General features: G+C 48.4%; 1 protein-coding gene across 4 annotated transcripts in view; it reads left to right on the forward strand.

The window, feature by feature from the left end:
* RFFL (ring finger and FYVE like domain containing E3 ubiquitin protein ligase) overlaps positions 1-19,514 on the forward strand; it is a 77,380-nt gene that overhangs the window by 35,657 nt on the left and 22,209 nt on the right. For 2 of the 4 annotated variants that reach the window (XM_019981260.2, XM_070772683.1), the window contains one exon: positions 17,502-17,689. In XM_019981260.2, coding sequence (XP_019836819.2) covers positions 17,510-17,689 — 180 coding nt within the window. In that variant the 5' untranslated portion in view covers positions 17,502-17,509. Of the gene's footprint in view, positions 1-2,462; positions 3,156-3,282; positions 3,644-17,501; positions 17,690-19,514 lie in introns of those variants that run through there. The other 2 variants (XM_019981261.2, XM_070772684.1) reach the window with 2 other exon arrangements.

Below are 19,514 nucleotides of genomic sequence, written 5' to 3' on the forward strand. Positions count from 1 at the left end.
CACTGTGGAATCTGCTTTATTATGTCTCTCTCGGGGTCTTTGTGGATTATTAAAAAATGCTTGAGTTATTTTAGAACAGCACCATTTTGGTGAACTCATGAGTTCAGGGCAGGTGAAGCTTTGGGTAATATTATTTTGTGTAACCTGTATCCTTTCCACATTGCAAAGAAGACTGTTCTGGTACTTTGTATTGATAATACAAAGGAGCAGATGGATAAAAGTAGCAGCACATCCCAACATCCATGAAAGCAGCATTTCTTCCTGGTATTGGGATGGGTGTCTGTTTTCCTGAATCTGTCAAGGAGTGGTGAACACGAGGCAGTTTGCACTGTGTTGCGGGATATATAGGCAAAGAGTGAGACCTGAAGGCCGGGGAAGCGCAGGTTTTCTTCACAAGGAGATAGTGTGCAGTGAATACAAGGTTTTCTTTGTGGTCCTAGGTGAACTAGAAATCTCCATTTCTGCTTCTTGGCATAGATACTGGGCATTTCACATCCCGGAGTGAGCAGACAACATTTCAGAAAGTCGGCATAGTTTTCAGATTGAGATTATATACATCGAACCACCCAAAGGTCTTAAGGAGTTAGTCTGAATTCGTCCTGCCTTTGTCCCCAAGTCCCATCTGACTTGAGTGCAGCACACAGTTGCAGAGCACCCAGCTGGGGGACCAGAAGTGTGTATCTTCCAATCCTCTCTGAATTTGGTTAACTGAGAGGCATTGAGGAGCTAAGGGAGAAAAGTCTAAGCTGTCTCTGGGCTTTGGGGAAAATTGATAAATTCATTAGCAATGGGGTTGAATTGGAAGGAATGTAGCAGTGTAGGGCTGCACTTTAGATGGTCTTCGCAGGTAGCTCAGTGGTGAGGAATCTGCCTACCAATACAAGGAGATGCAAGAGACGTGGGTTTGATTCCTGGATCGGGAAGATCTCCTGGAGTAGGAAATGGCAACCCACTCCAGTATTCTTGCCTGGGAAATCCCATGGACAGAGGAGCCTGATGGGCTGCAGTCTGTAGGGTTTTGAAGGGTGACTAAGCAGGCTGGCAGGCACTTCTGGTAAACCACTTCTGACCACCTTGGAGACAGTTCTTCAGGGATTATAAATTAAGAGCTCGTGGGAGGGAACTGGAGTCATTTAGTTCTTAGAGGATCTTTGGAAGACTAGATTAAGCCCTATTAAAGGTATCAGTTTGTTTGTTTTTTGAAGTAGGGGATATAGCAGATAAACTGTCACAAGTAACCTTAGAGTTTCTTTAAATTATTTTAGTGAGCACCTATTATGTACTAGGGTCCAGTGTAAATGCTTGTTATTTTAGTCCTTTCAGTTACCGTTTCAGTGAAGCAGGTTCTGTTGTTCTTGAGGAAATGAAGGTTTGAAGAAAGTATGGAGGAATCTAGAATCTTTGTTCTTTCCACGCCCAGTACATTTGGTCACATCAAGTACATCATTTTGATCCCAGACAGGATCCCTGTCTGGAGGCTGTGGCTTTCCCCAGGGCACAGGAGGCTACAAACCCCCTCAACTGGTCCCTCCCTCTGTGTATGTTTTTCAGCTCAGTTACCAGGTAGTCAGTCCCAGTATCTAGTGAAAGCAACTTCTTCAGTCAGAAGATGCGGAACAGCTTGTCTGTCCCCTGCACTGAGAGAACAGGGAGAAGCAGAGTCTTCTTCATCTTGGTGGTCTTCCTCGTCAGTTTTGATGGAAAGAAGGATCCTCAGTAATTAAACTGCAGATCCGTTTATTCTGTTTTCAGTGTTGTCAAAGACTTCACTCTGCACTGCTTTCTTCCCTGACTGACTCGCCCTTCGGGGCAGAATGCAGGGGCAGAAAAGAAATGCGCAGGTTTCTCCGTCGCACCATTCAGCCTGTCGTCTCTCCTGAAAGCCGGGCGAAGCAGCAGCCATCTAATCGGTCAGACCCCGAGGGTGCTATTTTGGCGCAGCTCCATTGGTTAGAATTACTTTCCCCTGAACTTCAGAGCAGATGCTGAGGTCCCTCTGCAGATATGTGTCATCCACTAGTTGGAACCAGGGAGTTTCCAGGAACATTTATAACTTGTGGTTATTATGTATGTTTTTCAGTTGTTTACAGCAAACAGTTACCACTTCAGAAAAAGAGCTCATTTGTTACTGGTGGAAAGTGAAATCCCTCTCCTTCTTCCCTTCTTGTTGTCATTGTAACCCTTTCTCCCCCTTCGACCCTGTGCTGTTCTGGTTCTTACCTGCCTTTTGTCCTCTTTCTGTCCCACCTGGCGCAGGCTGTGCGCTCAGTAGCGACAGGCAGAGGTCTGCTTGGACTGTGTCTGGTCAAAGTCTGTCTCATTTCTCTTCTCTGTTATCTTCTCCACGTGCTCTTTTCATCTTCCTGTGTGTTCTTTGCAGCTCCACTGCAGCACCGTTTCAGACCACAGCCTCCAGGAGGGCACTGATGCCTTCTTTGCCTTCGGATGCAGGGGCGGGATGGAAGTGAAGAACGTGTCCATCTTCCAGGCTCTCCCTTTCTGGTTTTTTAATGCTGTAATAACTGCCAGTTGTAACATTTTTCTATTACTTTTCGGAGGTCAGTCTGTTCCCGTTCTTTTTTCTTTTTTTCAAGCAATCTTAGCAGACGCCTAAATTATCTTCAGGATGTGTGAGGTAGGCACGTTATCACGAGAGCTTTCCTTAAAGGGACTGCTGTGGTTCTATGGGTTGAAAACCCGTCATTTGCTCACCACCCTGGAATTATTATGGTGGAGTTTTCAGGAGCGAATGTTTGTCCCTTCCCCCCAGCTTTGAGAGCCCTGATGCTGTTATCATTAGTCAGACTTCAACAAATACCTGATGATCACATTTGCCTGGCACTGAGGCTGGAAATAAAGCTATAAAGTGACTTGCTTTTATTTCCTGTTTCACTTTCTGCTCCCTAACCATGGGAGACGGACACTCTAGAAAGAATCATACAAACCGTCAGCCAGGTGCTTCGACGCGGCATTGCCGCAACGCTCACCCTCTGAGAATGTACTCGCCGTGTCGTGTGGGGACCATGCCAGGTTTTGTCCTTTTGGGATCACTAGCGGCTGGACGAGGGCTGAGCAGATGAATGTGTGACAGTTGTCAGGAGGCGTTCAAGACTCTGTGAGAGCACAGACGGGGCCCAGAAGGTTCCCCTGAGGAAGTAAGTGCCGCTGGAGGAGGCAGGGTGGGAGCAGGGTCACTGGGGCTGAGAGAGGAGCTGAGGGGAGGTTCCTGAGGCCGCAGTAAGCTTGGCGTTTGGGGGACTGAAGGCATAGCAGGGTAGCTGGGCCCCAGAGCACCAGTGACTGATTTTCATTTATTCAGTGGTTACCAGTGAAACCACTTCTTAAAAGGGAAGATGATAGAGCATTGGTTGTAGTTGAGACAGTTAAGTCAGAAAGCCCTCTCTCCTCTACGGGAACAGCACAGGTGGGCAAGAGTAGAAACTGAAACACATTCCAAATGTCAAGGAAGAGCTTTATCTTCAGGAAGTGGATGTCTGCGTGACGCAGTGGTGCCCAGAGGTGGTAGTGAGCAGGAAATGAAGATGACTTTCTGGACGTGTGAATTAAAATTCTGGCTTCCCAGGGAGGGTTTTTCTGTCTGCGGTGCCTCTCAAAAGGCCCTCAAGTGTTGAAGCTTGCCTTGGTGAGTAGGTTCCCCTTTGGGCGTCCCTGGAGCGGGGCAGGATTTGGTGTGATGGACTTCTCCCCGCTGCCCCCTTGAGAGGCTGTCCATAATCTTCTCCCGGCCGACCGTTGGTTGATGGTTCCCCTCCCTCTCCCGGTGCACAGGCCCTTGAAGCCCTGCTGCTCCGGGTGGGGGATGTGGATGATGAGAGCAGCCCCTCACCCCACTTTCTGTAGGACCACAGAGGACTCAGAGAACCCGAACTTAAATCCGGTCACTGTCTATTGGTGCTACCCTGGTCCCTCTCGAGCCCAGTGTTCATTTACAAAATGAGCATTTCAGTTCTGATGTTTTTGGCTGCATTATTGTATTAAATGAGACACTAGATGGAAATATAACAACTCACTTGGCTCATGTTAAGTATTCTGTAGTGTTTTTACCTTTTCCTTAAAAAATAAACATTTCTAGGATCATCTGAGGAGGGACTTCAGGAGCCTCGAATCTGAATGCCTCCCCCTAGCTTTCCCCTTGCCTGTGCCTCAAATAACAGCACAGGCGATTCTCTCTCCCACCCAAGCTTTTTTTTTTTTTTTGCTGTGTGGTGCTGGCATGCAGGATCTTAGTTCCCTGACCAGGGATTGAACTTGTGCCTTCAGCAGTGAAAGCGCCGAGTCCTAACCACTGGACCACCAGGGAATCCCCTCACGGAAGCTTCGATCATTTTTGTATTGAAGCGTAATACGGGGATTGGAGGAGAGGGGAGCCAGACCCAGGTGCCTTGAAAGGACGTCTCGGTGTGGATGCAGGCTCCGGAAATGGTCTGGAGAGAGGCGCACACTCGATCCCCGTTAGTTCCATGCCTTATTCTGGTGTCCGCCATTCAGTGAATGGCTAATGATGCCTTCCATGCAAAACTGAAAGCCCAGTAAAGTCTGCTCCTTCCGTGCTGAGCACCTACTCTGTGTCCAGCCCGGGAGGTTCAGGCGAGTGTATCCATTGCAGTGACATTCGGAGAAGCAGCTTCCTCCAGCTCCTTCCTTTCCTCACCGCTAGGGTTTAAGGTCAAGTCTGACTGAGTCTGGGCTTCCCAGGTGGCCCAGTGGTATAGAATCTGCCTGCCAATGAGGGAGATGCAGGAGATATAGGTTCAATCCCTGGGTCAAGAAGATTACCCCCAGAGAAGGAAATGGCAACCCACTCCAGTATTCTTGCCTGGAAAATGCCATGGACAGAGGAGCCTGGAGAGCTACGGTTCATGGGGTTGCAAAGAGTCGAACACGAGTGAGCATGCGTGTACGCACTGACTGAGCCTAAAACCAAAGTAAACATAGTTGGTAACTTCATTTTTTTCATATATATACTTTTACTCTTCTATTTTCTAAAAATTCAGCCTGAAAGGAAAATCTTATCTAGGAAATGCATTTTCTGTTACCCACATCCAAAGGACTGCCTTGGAGGATGGAAGACCCGCATTAGCTTTGGAAATGTTCCAGCCTTGAAGTCTCTGCTGTTTTTGTCCAGCCCGTATACCACCTCAGCAGAGTAGTTGCTCCCGTTCAGGTCTTGGAGTTCTAAAGTTGCACAGGATACTTGTCTCCTCTGTGACTTAGGTGTTCTGAGTTCTTCATTCTGAAATAAACATCTCAGAGACAGTCCCAGTACCACAGAGAACATGCTTCCTTATCCCATACCCAGCAAGGGAGACCAGTCTGTAGTGTGGTGAACCCGCAGGCTGCCTGCTTACAAGGGCCACGCCGCCCTACTTTATGCTCATTGTGTTGTCACAGCATTTTAAGTCTTCCCCTTCTGGGACAGACCCCGGTCAGGCAGGTTTCCTGGAAAATTCCACTTGCAACTCCAAGATCCTGTTTTTTTTACATTAAACAGTTTTTGAGGGAATTTGAGTTTCTTTCCACACTAACTTCTTTTTAAAACTTAGCAGCCTTCCAAGCTGAGAGATGATTTTAAACTTTAGGTGAGTTCTCCAGATAATGATTATGTCTTTGTTGTGTGGGTGATGTGATCAGCTGTGTCAGAGGCCCTGTCCAGCCCAGTCTCTTGGGCCGTGGGGAACTCGGGCTTTGTGTGACCAGAGGGGGTGAGGGACATTGGGTTTGCCAGCCAATAATCGCCATTGAACAGCCCGGCTGTTGCCATTTTACACTCGTAATGACGTGTAGTTTAATGACCATTTATTTTGTTTTGCTGTTTGTGGAGCACGTACTGTAGGTTGGGCACTTGGTTATTTCTCATCCTTGTAGTTACCAGCAGGGGAGGTGTTAGCCATCTCATACAGGTGAGAAAACGGACTCAGAAAACTTACGGAGCTTGTCCAAGGCAAGCTACCTTTTTGTTGTTGTTTCTTTTTTAAGAAAAAATACTTATTTTTTGGTTACACTGGGTCTTCATTGCTATACTCGGGCTTCCTCTAGTTGCAGAGAGCAGGGACGACTCTCCAGCTGTGTGCGTGGGCTTCTCATCGCAGTGGCTTCTCTTATTGAGAAGCACAGGCTCTAGGCACGCGGGCTTTAGTAGTTGTGATGTACAGGCTTGGTTGCTCTGAGGCTGTGGAATCTTCATGGACCAGAGATCTAACCCATCTCCCCTGCACTGGCAGGTGGATTCTTATCCAGTGCATCCACCAGGGAAGTCCTGTTTCTTTTTTGCTTTTTAGTTTCTTTGCCACACCGTGCAGCATGTGGGATCTAGTTCCTCGAGCAGGGATCGAACCCGTGCCCCCTGCAGTGGAAGTGTGGTGTCTTAACCGCTGGACTGCCAGGGAAGTCCCATGAGAGTGAAAGTTGCTGTGTTGTGTCCGACTCTTTGCGACCCCATGGACTATGGGGTCTACAGTCTATGGAATTCTCCAGGCCAGAATACTGAGTGGGTAGCTGTTCTCTTCTCCAGGGGATCTTCCCAACCCAGGGATAGAACCCAGGTCTCCTGCAGTGTGGGTGGATTCTTTACCAGCTGAGCCACTAGGGAAGTCCAAAAGCTACCTTTGTTTTTGATAAAGGACTTTGTTGTAGTCACCTTATATCACTATAAATATTGCCAAAATGCTTTGGGCCCTGAGGAGAGATAACTAGTCCTTGTCTCTCAGGCTGTATTGATAAAGTATGGATTATTTCTCCATTTGTTCATTCTGCAAGTTATTTGGGGGCCTGCTATAAAAGCCCTGTGCTAGTGACGTGGATAGAGACGTGAAGACAGATGAGGTTCCTGCCTTTGGAGTTTACACTGTAAACAGACAGATGTAACTACAGAGTATGATCATTCTCCTGAAGGAAACCGAAAGGGCACCGAGCAAGTGGGTGACTGAGGAGGACGCCTCGGTGAGGATACCTCCAAACAGGTGCCATCTGAGCAGAGACTGAGGTTGGGAAGAAGAGTAGCAGCAGCGGGGGAGCAAGTGTGGGGACCCCAAGGCAGGAGCGAGCCTGGTGTCCCTGAGGAACCGAAAGGCTTGCCTGTATTGAATTACAGCTTGAGGCTCTTACAACAGTACTGCTACAAACATTCTTGTATACTTCTTTTAAGAAACACGTTTCCGTTGGGTGTATACCTGGAAGTGGAATTGCAAAGCCCCATGTGTGTAAATATGTGTGTTTCCCAAGGGGTGCTGCCAGTTCACTTTTCTGCCAGCAGTGTTAGAGTTCCAGTCACTCTGTATCCTTGTCAACACTTGCTAGTGTCTGTCGTTTCCATTTCAGCCATTCCGGTGGGTGTTCGGTGATAACACTCTGTGGTTGTAACCTGTATTTAAGACAGGGAAGAGTTTTTTGAACTGAGAGGTCCTGGACAGTGCCCATATGCCAATGTGAAATCTCCGGTAGAGTTAGAAACCAGGCGCTCAGAGGGGAACGGGCGGCAGGGCAGACAGACAGTTTTTAAGTTTATTTATTTATGGCTGTGCTGGGTCATTACTGTGCGGGCTTTTCTTTAGTTGCAGTGGTTTCTCTGGAAAAAGTGGGCTTCTCTCTAGTGGTGTGCAGGCTTCTCATCGCGGTGGCTTCTCTTGCTGCGAGCACAGGCTCTAGGGCTCGGGGGCCTCAGTAGTTGCGCCTCCTGGGCTCTAGAGCACAGGCTCAGTAGCTGTCGCGCACGGGCTTAGTTGCTCCTTGGCATGTGGCATCTTCCCAGATCAGGGATCGAACCTCTGTGTCCTGCATTGGCAGGTGGAGGGAGTCTTTACCACTGAGCCACCAAGGAAGCCCTGAATTTTTTTTTTTTTTTTTGCAGGGGTGGGGTGGAATTGAGAACACTTTTCTTGTGATTTACAGAGTGTGGGCTTTAGGGTCTAAGCGACTTAGGTTCACATTCTGGCTTTACTACTTTCTGGGTATGACCTTTAGGTAAGCAAGTTACTTATATTCTCTGAACCTTGGTTTTCTTACCTGAAAATGGGACTAGCTAACCTACCTTGCCAGACTCTTGTGAGGACCATGAGATAACACCAGGTGCTGCCTACCCGAGCTCAGTGGCTGGAGATGAGACATATTCCTCCAGGGGAGAATGGTGCTTTCTTCTTTACTTCTTAGAACATGTAATTACTTCTACAGTTATTTCAAAGAGGCATGGCTAAGCCATATTGATAGGTTTTTTGTAGCATTTTCTTTCAAAGTCATTGCGGTTGTATATTAATTGCTTTTTAAGGATGATATACAAGATGAAGCAAAGCCCATTCTATATTAATGATGCAGAACATGGGGGTACTTTCCTTTCTACACTTAATCGCATAGATGCTTTTGACAATTCTAGCAATACGGTAGTGATAGCAAGCAAACCACCCTCAAAAAACCGGAGATGATTCTGTAAGGCTTGCAACTAGCCATTTTCTCATTTGCTGTGTCTGAAAGTGAAAGTGTTGGTTGCTTAGATGTGTCTGACTCTGCGACCCCGTTGACTGTAGCCCGCCAGGCTCCTCTGTCCATGGCATTCTCCAGGCAAGAATACTGGAGTGGCTTGCCATTTCCTTCTCTGCGGGATCTTCCTGACCCAGGGATCGAACCCCCGTCTCCTGCATCGCAGGTGGATTCTTTACCATCTGAGCAACCAGGGAATCCATGTCAGAAAAGTATGTATTAAAAAAAATAAAAAATACTTCTTTGAGGACGGGGGCATTTTAATTAGTTTTTTTTCAAAGGATTTTTACAATGTCTTATATAGTGCGTTCGAGAGGGCTTCCTGGTGGTTCAGCGGTAAAGAATCTGCCTGTCAGTTCAGGAGACACGGGTTCAGTCCCTGGGTCAGGAAAATCCCCTGGAGGAGGAAATGAAGACCCACTCTGGTCCTGTTGCCTGGGAAACCCCATGGACAGAGGAGCCTTGTGGGATACGTCTGTGGAGTTGCAAAGAGCTGTACACGACTTAGTGACTAAACAGTGGTGACAACATACAGCGGGTTCACTGTATCTTAATTCCAAGATGTTGCTGTCTGTGTATTGGGATAAAGCCTGTTTTTGCAGAAGTACCTTGGCTCACAGAGCAGTTAACTAAACTCTGAAGAAACTGGATGAGAACCTTGGGGACCTCAAGTGTAGTGACTTGGATTTTGGTGGGTTAGCAAGATGGTTTTGAAGTTGCATTGCAGACTTGGAGATTTTCCTAGGATGCTGACATTCTGACCCTTCTCTCTTCCATGGGAAAGTCCATGGCCACCCCTGATCCCACTTAAAATCATTTGTGTTGGGTGGGCGGGCAAGTGGAGAAGTGATTGTTTTCAAATTACTTAGGATTCTAGGACTTAACAGGGACAAATCACATTATCTGCCTTCTCACCTCTAACTGTGGCTGTACTCAGCCTACCTGGAATAGGTCATTTATCTTACCCTGTTATTAGTACTGTCATTTTCCTGTTCAACAGGGTTTGGTCTACCAAGCTGACAGAACCCCATGTGCCAGCTAGCCACTCTGGCCTCAGACCACAGGGTTCTTCTACGGGAATGGTGCACTTACTTATTCACCCCAGCCCTACAGCTTCCACCTTTTTTACCCTTTAGGCAAATGGGAAGAGGAGAGCCTAGTAGGTTTCAAACAAACTTAGTAAGAGAGCAGTCAAACTATATTTGAAAATTAAATTGCCAAGTCCATTTTTTTTCTGAAGAGGGTGAGGGAAGTTGGGGGAGGAATTTTAAAGCCCTTGGCAAAGGTTAGATGGTAATTTTCTTTGCAGATCAGGAGGAAGTTTGCAGTTCACAGAGGGAAATTGTTCAAAGTTGTCAGTGTAGGGAGAATTCGTTTTGTTTTGTATAGGGGTATAGCTGATTAACTGGAGAAGGAAATGGCAACCCACTCCAGTGTTCTTGCCTGGAGAATCCCAGGGATGGGAAGCCTGATGGGCTGCCGTCTATGGGTCGCTCAGAGTCGGACACGACTGAAGCGACTTAGCAGCAGCAGCAGCAGCATAGTCAATTAAACAGTGTTGTGCTAGTTCCAGGTGAACAGCGAAGGGACTCAGCCAACCACGTACATGTATCCAGTCAGGGAGAATTCTTTTTTACTTTAATTTTTTGGGGGAAAATTCTCTGTACACCCCACAGGTGGTTCCACTTTCTGTCCTTAAAGAACATCATTGGATGCCACATGTGTGTCTCTGTTGAGAGCTGAAGGATGAAACATATTCCCCAGAGAAAAGTGTTTCGTCTGGCAGTGTTACAATGATAAACCTTGGCTTTCCCTTCCTGAAATAACCCTGGGTATAGTTGTTATTTGGGTTTCCCTGATGGCTCAGCGGTGAAGGATCTGCCTGCCAACGCAGGAGTGTGTGTGTGTGTGCTCAGGCATGTCTGACTCTTTGGTACCCCGTGGACAGCCCACCAGGGTCTTCTGTCTGTGGAATTTTTCCAGGCCACAATACTGGTAGTGGATTGCCATTTCCTCCTCCAGGGAGTCTTCCTGACCCAGGGATCAAACCTGCATCTCTTGAATCTCCTGCATTGGCAAGCGGATTCTTTACCACTAGCGCCACTTGGGATGTAGAAGAAGTGGGTTCGATCCCTGGGTCAGGAAGATTCCCCAGAGGAGGAGATGGCAACCCACTCCAGTATTCTTGCCTGGGAAATCCCATGGACAGTGGAGCCTGGCGAGGTCACAGAGTCCATGGGGAGGTGTCCATGCAGAGCAGTCCATGAGGTTGCAGAGTCGGATGAGACTTAGTGAGTAGACAACAACATCATAGTTGTTATTTAGGCTTATGGCTTTCCATTTTGGCACGACTCTCATTAAGAAATGTGTCTTGGTATTTAAATACACATCACAGAGAGTCGAAGCCTTGTCTGCTAACCTTGGTGAACCTGTTCTGTTAGGCTGGGCCGGCCTCAGTTATTTTTAGCGCTGGAGTCTCTTCCCCCGTGACCCCTTGCCCACACGTCCACATCCCCAGAATGAGGCCACATTCTTCACCCACACATGGGGCCTGTGGAGTAACCACGGGGCAAATTTCACATCTTCCCATAGAACCAGTTCCTTGTAAGTGCAGCCAAATACTGGGACAGGCTGACAGCTTTTTCTTTCAGAGCTGCTCAGAGGAGGCAGTTGAGATTAGAGCCAAAGTTAAGAGGATGAAAATAGTGCTGAGGAAGACAGATCCTCTTGACTCCCAGCTAAGGAAGATTCTTAGCTACTGTACCCAGAGAGCTGAGCTGAGCTATATATATCATGCCTGATGGGGACAGAGTCCCCACGGGGGCAAGGACCTTGTGGAAATCACTTTTGGACTCCCTGGGGCCCAGCACCTCTGGTGCTTCCCAAGCACTTGTGAAAGCACAGGAATTGAAATACTACACAGCTGGCCACCTCTCCACTTTTCCCTCCCAATGGTACCTTACCCAGTGGGGTCTGCCCGTGATGTGGCCAAGTCCTTACCTCTTTTTTTTTTTAATTTTTATTGCAGTATATAGTTGCTTTACAATGTTAGTTTCTGCTGTACAGCAAAGTGAATCAGTTATCTGTATACATATAAGCCCTCTTGGTCACCACTGAGCACTGTCTGCTCTACAGTAAGTTCTTGGTTATCTATCTTATTGTTGTTCGTTCGCTAAGTCGTGTGCGACTCTTTGTGACCCCATGAACTGCATCACACCAGTCTTCGCTGTCCTTCACTGTCTCCCTGAGTTTGCTCAAACTCATGTCCATTGAGTCAGTGATGCCATCCAACCATCTCATCCTCTCTTGCCCTCTTCTCCTCTTGCCCTCATTCTTTCCCAGCATCAGGGTCTTTTTCAGAGAGTTGGCTCTTTGGCATGAGGTGGCCAAAGTATCTATCTTATGCACAGTATCAATAGTGTATATAAGTCTCAGTCTCTAATTTGTCCCACCCTTTTCCTTCTTCTTGTGGTTAAATATTTCATTCTTCATCTCTCTTTGCTAGTGCTGTCAGCTTAGCTTTGAGCCCATCTGTCTTCACCTCTGCTCCAGTCTCTGGGGAAAGAGGTGACCTTTCTCCTGCCCCGGGGGAATCCACCCCCATGTCTTGGTCACTTTTCTCTCCCTCATGGCCCTTGTTCCCATATTTATTGCCAGCTTCCCTTCCCTTCCTCTGTCAGCTTTGAGTCTTTGTGGGGTTTCCTCTGTGGTCTCTGAATATGTCTGCGTTTCTCTTATCTTGAGACCTGCTGCCTTCTCTCTTCCCTTCACTGTCAAAAGTTTCTAGAGAGAAAAATTTATCCTTAGAGTCTGGCAACTCCTCACTTCTCACTTGCTTCCCAACCTATGGTTATCCATCAGCTTCTCTCTTCCTAAACGGCTGGGGCATGGAGCACACTCAGTTTCCTAAAAATAGGTTCATCATGTTCCTCTGTGCATTCTACTCTCTGAGTCATTTGCCAGCGTCGAACATTTCTTTTTGAAATTCCAGACAGTCTTCCAGTTCTCCCACCTCTGAGCATGGTTCCTTCCTTTGCGCCGGTTGGTTCTCCGCTGCTTGCGCATTAGATCACATGTTCCTGAGAGCTCTCCCAGGCCGTCCTCTCTTCTGCCCCAGACGGTCTAACCATCTTCCTGCCCCTCTCTGGCTTTTGGTACTTTGCAGTAGGTGAGGATCCCCAGGCCTGTATTTTCAGCGGACGCGGTACATCCGCAGGCCCCCACAGGTACTAAAACTCAACTCAGAGTCTTAACCTGCCCCTCCTTCCGCAGACGTGCTCCTCCTGAGGGCTGTAGCTCAATCAGGGATTCTACTCTCGCTCCTGCTGTGTCACTCAGAGCCGGTCTCTCTCCCCGCCCCCAGCTCTTCGGTTCATGACCACATCCTGCTAAGTCTGTCACAGATCTCTGTCCCTTTCTCTTCTGCCCGTATCCTCATATCTTCCTTCCCACCCGCCCCTCACAGATTGGTCCTCCACAGTGCTTATTGCTGTAGTGGCCACTCTAAAATACAGGTAAGATCACAAAGCCTCGTGTGGCCTCAACCTTTAATGGTGTCCCGCTACCTATAGGATAAATTCCAGCCTCCTTACCAAGGAATACAAAGTTTTGTGGGTGGTTTTTTTTTTTTTTTTTTTTGGCTGCTGTGGGTCTTTACTGCTGCACGTGGACTTTCTCTTATTTGCAGAGATCGGGGGCTACTCTCTAGTTGCGGTGCGCGCGGGCTTCTCATTGCGGTGGCTTCTCTTGTTGTGGAGCAGGGGCTCTAGGCACGCAGGCTTCCGTAGTTAGGGCTTGTGGGCTCCAGAGCGCAAGCGCAGTAGTCGTGGCACATGGGCCCAGTTGCTCTGCGGTAGGTGGGATCATCCTTGACCAGGGCCTGAACCTGCATCCCTTGCATTGGCAGGCAAGTTTTTTAACCACTGGGCCACCAGGGAAGTCCTGGAATACAAGGTTTTGAGTGGCTGCGTTTACTTGTGGTACTCTCGTCCATCCCTACCCTTATCTTTGATCCAGCCGAGCATTTTGTAGTTTCTTTCATGTCCTGGTCCCTGCTGTTGGTTTTTGTTTTTGTTTTTTTTGAAAAGTCTTTTTGCTCTTGACTTTCTGGCCCATAATAGTGTTACTGAGCAGGGTTCTTGGTCTCCTTAATAGAAATTGATCAGAGACCAGACAAGAAATCCAAGCAAGGGTTTATTAGGGCCCCTGCTGCAGCAGGAGGCAGCGAGAACAAGCAGCAGGTTACCTTGCCTGCTTGCTGAGGGGCATGTAGAGCTCTTCCTTCAGTGGGTGCGGGCAGGGAAGGGTGGCTCCTGGGGCTGGCTGGAGGGGTGGTCTGGGTGGTTGCCTGCCTGTTGGGTGGCATTGTGTGCAGAGGGCAGGCTCAGTGCCCTGCTTTTGCCCCCAGCTCTTCAGAAGTGGCTGTGTTGTGTCTTTGGTCTTTTTGTGTCTTGTTGCCCATAATTTGCCTCAACACATGCACAAGGTTATTTTTAATCCCTTACAGTCTTCTTTGTATTTTGTGGTTCGAAGAGATGTTTATCCTGGTGCAGGAATTGCGACAAAGGGTCCCATGTCCCAGCTTGTCTCAATAGGGTCTGTCTTCCCTGGTCACTCCTCCACCCCGGAGGACGGAGCTGATCATTGTTCTCATCTTTGTCACCCTTTCCCTGCTCCCCTCACTCCCCCAGCCCCTGGCTTCCCAGGTGGCTCAGTGGGTGAAGAATCCACCTGCAATGCAGGAGATACAGGAGATGTGGGTTTGATTGCTGGGTCGGGAAGATCCCCTGGAGGAGGGCATGGCAACTCACTTGAGTATTTTTGCCTAGAGAACCCCATGGACAGAGGAACCTGGTGGGCTACAGTCCATGGGGTCAGACACTGCTGAAGCGACTGAGCATGCACACACCCCCTTGCACTACACAGACCTCTGTTAAAGCACCCTGAAATTTCAGTGTTTGGTTTTACATTTCTAGTTCCCGTATTAGACATGAACTCCATGAGGGCAGGTGCTCGATCAAAGCACTGGCCCCTCTAAAGGCTGCAGGCACAAATGAGCGGAGGTTCTGACAAGTTTTGTGAACCACCCACAGCCTTGTCTCCAGGCTGTTCTGCTACTCCCTCCCTCCACCTCATTCTGTTAATTGACACATCCTGCTGACTCTGTCAGAAATCTGTCCACATTTGGGACAAGCCTGGAAAGCCAAATGGTAATTGTGGTGAAATCAGTGGGTTTAACTTTTTAAAAAACTATTTATTTTTATTTATTTACTTGGCTGTGCCGGGTCTTAGTTGTGACACATGGGATCCTGGATCTTCATTGCGGCATGGGGGATCTAGTTCCCAGGCCAGGGGTTGAACCTGGGCCCCCCTGAGTTGGGAATGTGGAGTCTTAGCCACTGTATGACCAGAGAAGTCCCTCTAGGCTTACTTTTTACTTGCTCCTTCCCAGAGAGATTGCAGTGACAGCATTGTTATAATGCTAGTGACAGTCACTGAGGTTCATTTAGTGCCTTACGGACTGAAGAATGTCCAGACGAGAAAAATGAAGCACAGAAAGGCCGCGACTTGTTGGCAGTAGGTAATAGCCCAAGTCTTCTGGTTCCAGGTTTTATGATCTTTGTATTATTCCACACTGTTTCAGATGTTTCCATAAACATCTTTTTTGGGGATTTTTTTAGGTCTTTTTCTTATATTTTTTAAAGAAGTAATTTTATGTATTTATTTGTATTTTTGGCTGTGCTGGGTCTTTACTGCTGAGCAGGCTTTTTTGCAGTTATGGCGAACAAGGGCTGCTCTCTAGTTGCTGTATGGGCTTCTCTCTGCAGGGGCCTCTCTTGTGGACCCCGGGCTCTAGGGTGTGCAGGTCGCTGTGGTTGCAGCTCCCAGGCTCTAGAGCACAGGCTCAGTAGTTGTGTTGCACAGGCTTAGTTGCCCTGAGGCATGTGGGATCTTCCTGGATCAGGGATTGAGTCTGTTTGTCTAGCACTGGCCGGTGGACTCTAACCTCTGAGCCATCAGGGAAGCTCAACAGGTGATTTTTTTTTGAAGAGTTACAAACTTCCTCTTTCAAAGGGCTAATACTCTGCTGTTGCTTCCAGTCTCTTGCCAACAAATAACTCGCTTATTTAACTGCTCTTGGCTGCATTATACCATGTGAATTCATAAGGCAGGTTAGGTCCCTGTTTTCTGGGAACTGAGAGTCTTGAGACGAGTGACAGTGAGCCAGAGAGATGTGTTTTTGACGTGCAGGAAGCAGAATGCCTGTGTGGTTAGTTAAGCTTTAAATACTGCATGCGATTCATTCATTCAGGAGTCCTGGTTGAGCCGCCCATCTGCCAGGCACTGCATGACTGTCATGGTCCCTGCTCTCAGGGTCATAGGCAGGCAGCTGAGACAGGTGTTAATGGGATATGCCTACAGAAATGAATGCATATGTTGGAGGCAGTGTTAGGAAGCTGGAAAGACTCTGGAGTAATCATGAGGTTGAAGGTCATATCTGCGTGAACCAGGAAGCTCCTTCACTGTGCTCGGCCTTCCTCTTTTCCTCTTAAAAAATAACTAAGGTGGAACCAGTGGCTTCTTAGTTCTTCCAGCTCACTACGGTCTTTGAACTCCAAGCTAACAAAGGCACTTTCAGTGAGTAAGGAGGCAGAGCTGAAAGTACCATTCTTTTGTGTGAGCTGATTATGAATACGCTACATGTTTCATTCATTATCCCCTTGAGCGTATCCCCTACAAGGTCACCCTGACTGCCTCGGTCTACTGAGAACAGCACATCTTACTTTATCACAGCAGCACTTGGCATTTTAGTGGAACCCCTTGTAGTGTTTAGTTTATTCTGACATTTGAGAGAGTGGATCCTCCTTGTTCGGTGATTTCAAAAAAAAGCATCAACCCCCTTGCCCCTAATTCCTATATTTGATACTTAGAATGGGAATAATAACCCAAAAGTTCTTAAGAAGTCCGCAGAGGCACTGATTCAGCAAGGAAGCCAATATCTGTGGAGCGTCTGCTGTGTGCACAGGATTGATGTGAATAAGTGGTCCCTGTGGCATCCCACTCCAGCACTCTTGCCTGGAAAATCCCATGGACGGAGGAGCCTGATGGGCTGCAGTCCATGGGGTCGCTAAGAGTCGGACACAACTGAGCGACTTCACTTCCACTTTTCACTTTCATGCATTGGAGAAGGAAATGGCAACCCACTCCAGTGTTCTTGCCTGGAGAATCCCAGGGACGGGGGAGCCTGGTGGGCTTCCGTCTATGGGGTCGCACAGAGTCGGACACGACTGAAACGACTTAGCAGCAGCAGCAGCAGCCCTCAAAGATTGGATGGCCTAGGTGTAGAAAAAAGCATAAGTATTGCAGGTATTACAGGTGCCGTGGTAGAAGCTGATGTCGAGTCGGAGGTACACATGTAAGAGCTGTCAGCGAGTTCTGCAGGGAGCACCGTAATACAGGGAAAAGAACGTTAGGTTGAGGGTCAGAAGAACTGGGTTTTCCGAATCTCAGTTCTCTGTAATTAGGTATGACGTTGATTCCTTTGAGCCTGGGTTGCCTCATCTAAGTAAAGGAAATACTGATCCCTCCGCCCCATGTCAGTCTGAGTGTGGAAATGTAGGATAGAGTTCTTTCTGCCTGAGCTCTAGGGGCAAGGTTATGTTCCTGAATGACAGAGCTGTCAGGCCACGTGTAATTGCTAAGACAAAAGATGTTATTTGAAGTAAAGATCTCAGATGAAACCCAAAGAAACATCAGCACCCTTTCAAAGGTAGCAGGTCGGCTCGGCCACTCGAGCTGGCCTGTCCTGGCGGCAGCTGTCTGTGCGTGCCCTTTACTGGAAGGGCAGCCGGGGGGAGGTGCGGATGTGGCCCCTGAAAGCCCGTCCTCACCTTGCCTCTGGCGGCAGGTGTAGACCTATATGGCGGTTCACCTGTGCCCGCGGGGGTGGGAACCCAGTTGAGGTGTGTCTTTTTAATTCTGACCTTTCTCCCCTTTCTTCCTTGCATCAGATCTTATCATGTGGGCAACCTGCTGCAACTGGTTCTGCCTGGATGGACAGCCTGAGGAGGCCTCACCGCCCCAGGGAGCCAGGACACAGGCCTATTCCAACCCTGGGTACAGCTCCTTCCCTTCTCCCACGGGCTCAGAACCAAGCTGCAAGGCGTGTGGGACTCACTTCGCAAGCATGGCCAGGAAGGTGAGTGTCGACTTCTGGGCCTGCTCAGCCAGTGTAGCCACGGGTCCTCGGGCAGGCCTTCCCTCCTTGATGCCTGCCCTTCCCTTTGCCGGTGCAGAGCTGGCAACCCAGACCCGACCCGTCCTTCCACACGAGTATCAGAACTAACTAAGCAGGGGACGTCCCTAGTGGTCCAGTGGTGAAGACTGCGCTTCCAGTGCAGGGGGCGTGGGCTTGATGCCTGGTTGGGGCACTAAGGGCTTCCCTGGCTGGTGGCTCAGCTGGTAAAGAATCCGCCTGCAATATGGGAGACCTGAGTTCGATTCCTGGGTTGTGAAGATCCCCTGGAGAAGTGAATGGCTGCCCACTCCAGTATTTTGGCCTGGAGAATTCCATGGACTGTATAGTCCATGGGGTTGCAAAGAGTCAGCACTAAGATCCAAACTGAGTTGGAGCTAAGTTGAAACTTGCAAAGAGTTGGAACTAAGATCCAACATGCTGCAAGGTATGGCTAAACAACCCCCCCCCAAAAAAACTAACCAAGCAAAAGCAAAGCATCTCGGCAGAGATTTGGACACAGCTAGATCTGAATTCCGGAGAAGACGATGGCACCCTATTTCAGTACTCTTGCCTGGAAAATCCCATGGACAGAGGAGCCTGGTAGGCTGCAGTCCATGGGGTCCCAAAGAGTCAGACACGACTGAAGCGACTTAGCAGCAGCAGCAGCAGCAGCAGCAGATCTGAATTCAGATAGCAGCTTGGCCACTTCCTAGCTGTATGACTTCACCTCTTGAGATTCATTTCCCAACTCTGAAGTGGGGATATCATCAGTTCAGTTCAGTTCAGTTCAGTCGCTCAGTCATGTCCAACTCTTTGTGACCCCATGAATTGCAGCACGCCAGGCCTCCCTGTCCATCACCATCTCCTGGAGTTCACTCAAACTCATGTGCATCGAGTTGGTGATGCCATCCAGCCATCTCATCCTCTGTCGTCCCCTTCTCCTCCTGCCCCCAGTCCCTCCCAGCATCAGAGTCTATTCCAATGAGTCAACTCTTCGCATGAGGTGGCCAAAGTACTGGAATTTCATCTTTAGCATCATTCCTTCCAAAGAGCACCCAGGGCTGATCTCCTTCAGAATGGACTGATTGGATCTCCTTGCAGTCCAAGGGACTCTCAAGAGTCTTCTCCAACACCACAGTTCAAAAGCATTAATTCTTCGGCACTCAGCGTTCTTCACAGTCCAACTCTCGCATCCATATGTGACCACTAGAAAAACCATAGCCTTGACTAGACGGACCTTTGTTGACAAAGTAATGTCTCTGCTTTTCAGTATACCATATAGGTTGGTCACAACTTTTCTTCCAAGGAGTAGGCGTCTTTTAATTTCAAGGCTGCAGTCACCATCTGCAGTGATTTTGGAGCCCCCCAAAATAAAGTCTGACACTGTTTCCACTGTTTCCCCATCTATTTCCCTGAAGTGATGGGACCGGATGCCATCATAGTTGTATGTAAATCACATCTCACAGTGTCCTGGGAATAAAGTGAGCTAAGCTGTTCAGGGGGCCCGGCGCGATGCTTGGGGTGCAGCAGGTACTTGCTGTTCCTTCATTAGATGCCGTGGTAAAAAGCCTGACTCTAGATGAACTTGTTCTTTTAATTGAGGGCAGTGTCAGGAACATCTCAGATACATCAGGACCCTGACAAGGTGAAGACTGGAGCTTATTTATTTACTGTAGCCATATTATTTAAAATGCATGTTAGCGGTTTCCAGAGTAGTGGGCAGGAAGTGAGATTGCTGGCTGGGCCGATGATATGCATGGGTGTGCGCTTCCCCTCTGTCTGGGCA

Source organism: Bos indicus, chromosome 19 (genome assembly GCF_029378745.1).
Source record: "Bos indicus isolate NIAB-ARS_2022 breed Sahiwal x Tharparkar chromosome 19, NIAB-ARS_B.indTharparkar_mat_pri_1.0, whole genome shotgun sequence".
NCBI classification, from domain to species: domain Eukaryota; kingdom Metazoa; phylum Chordata; class Mammalia; order Artiodactyla; family Bovidae; genus Bos; species Bos indicus.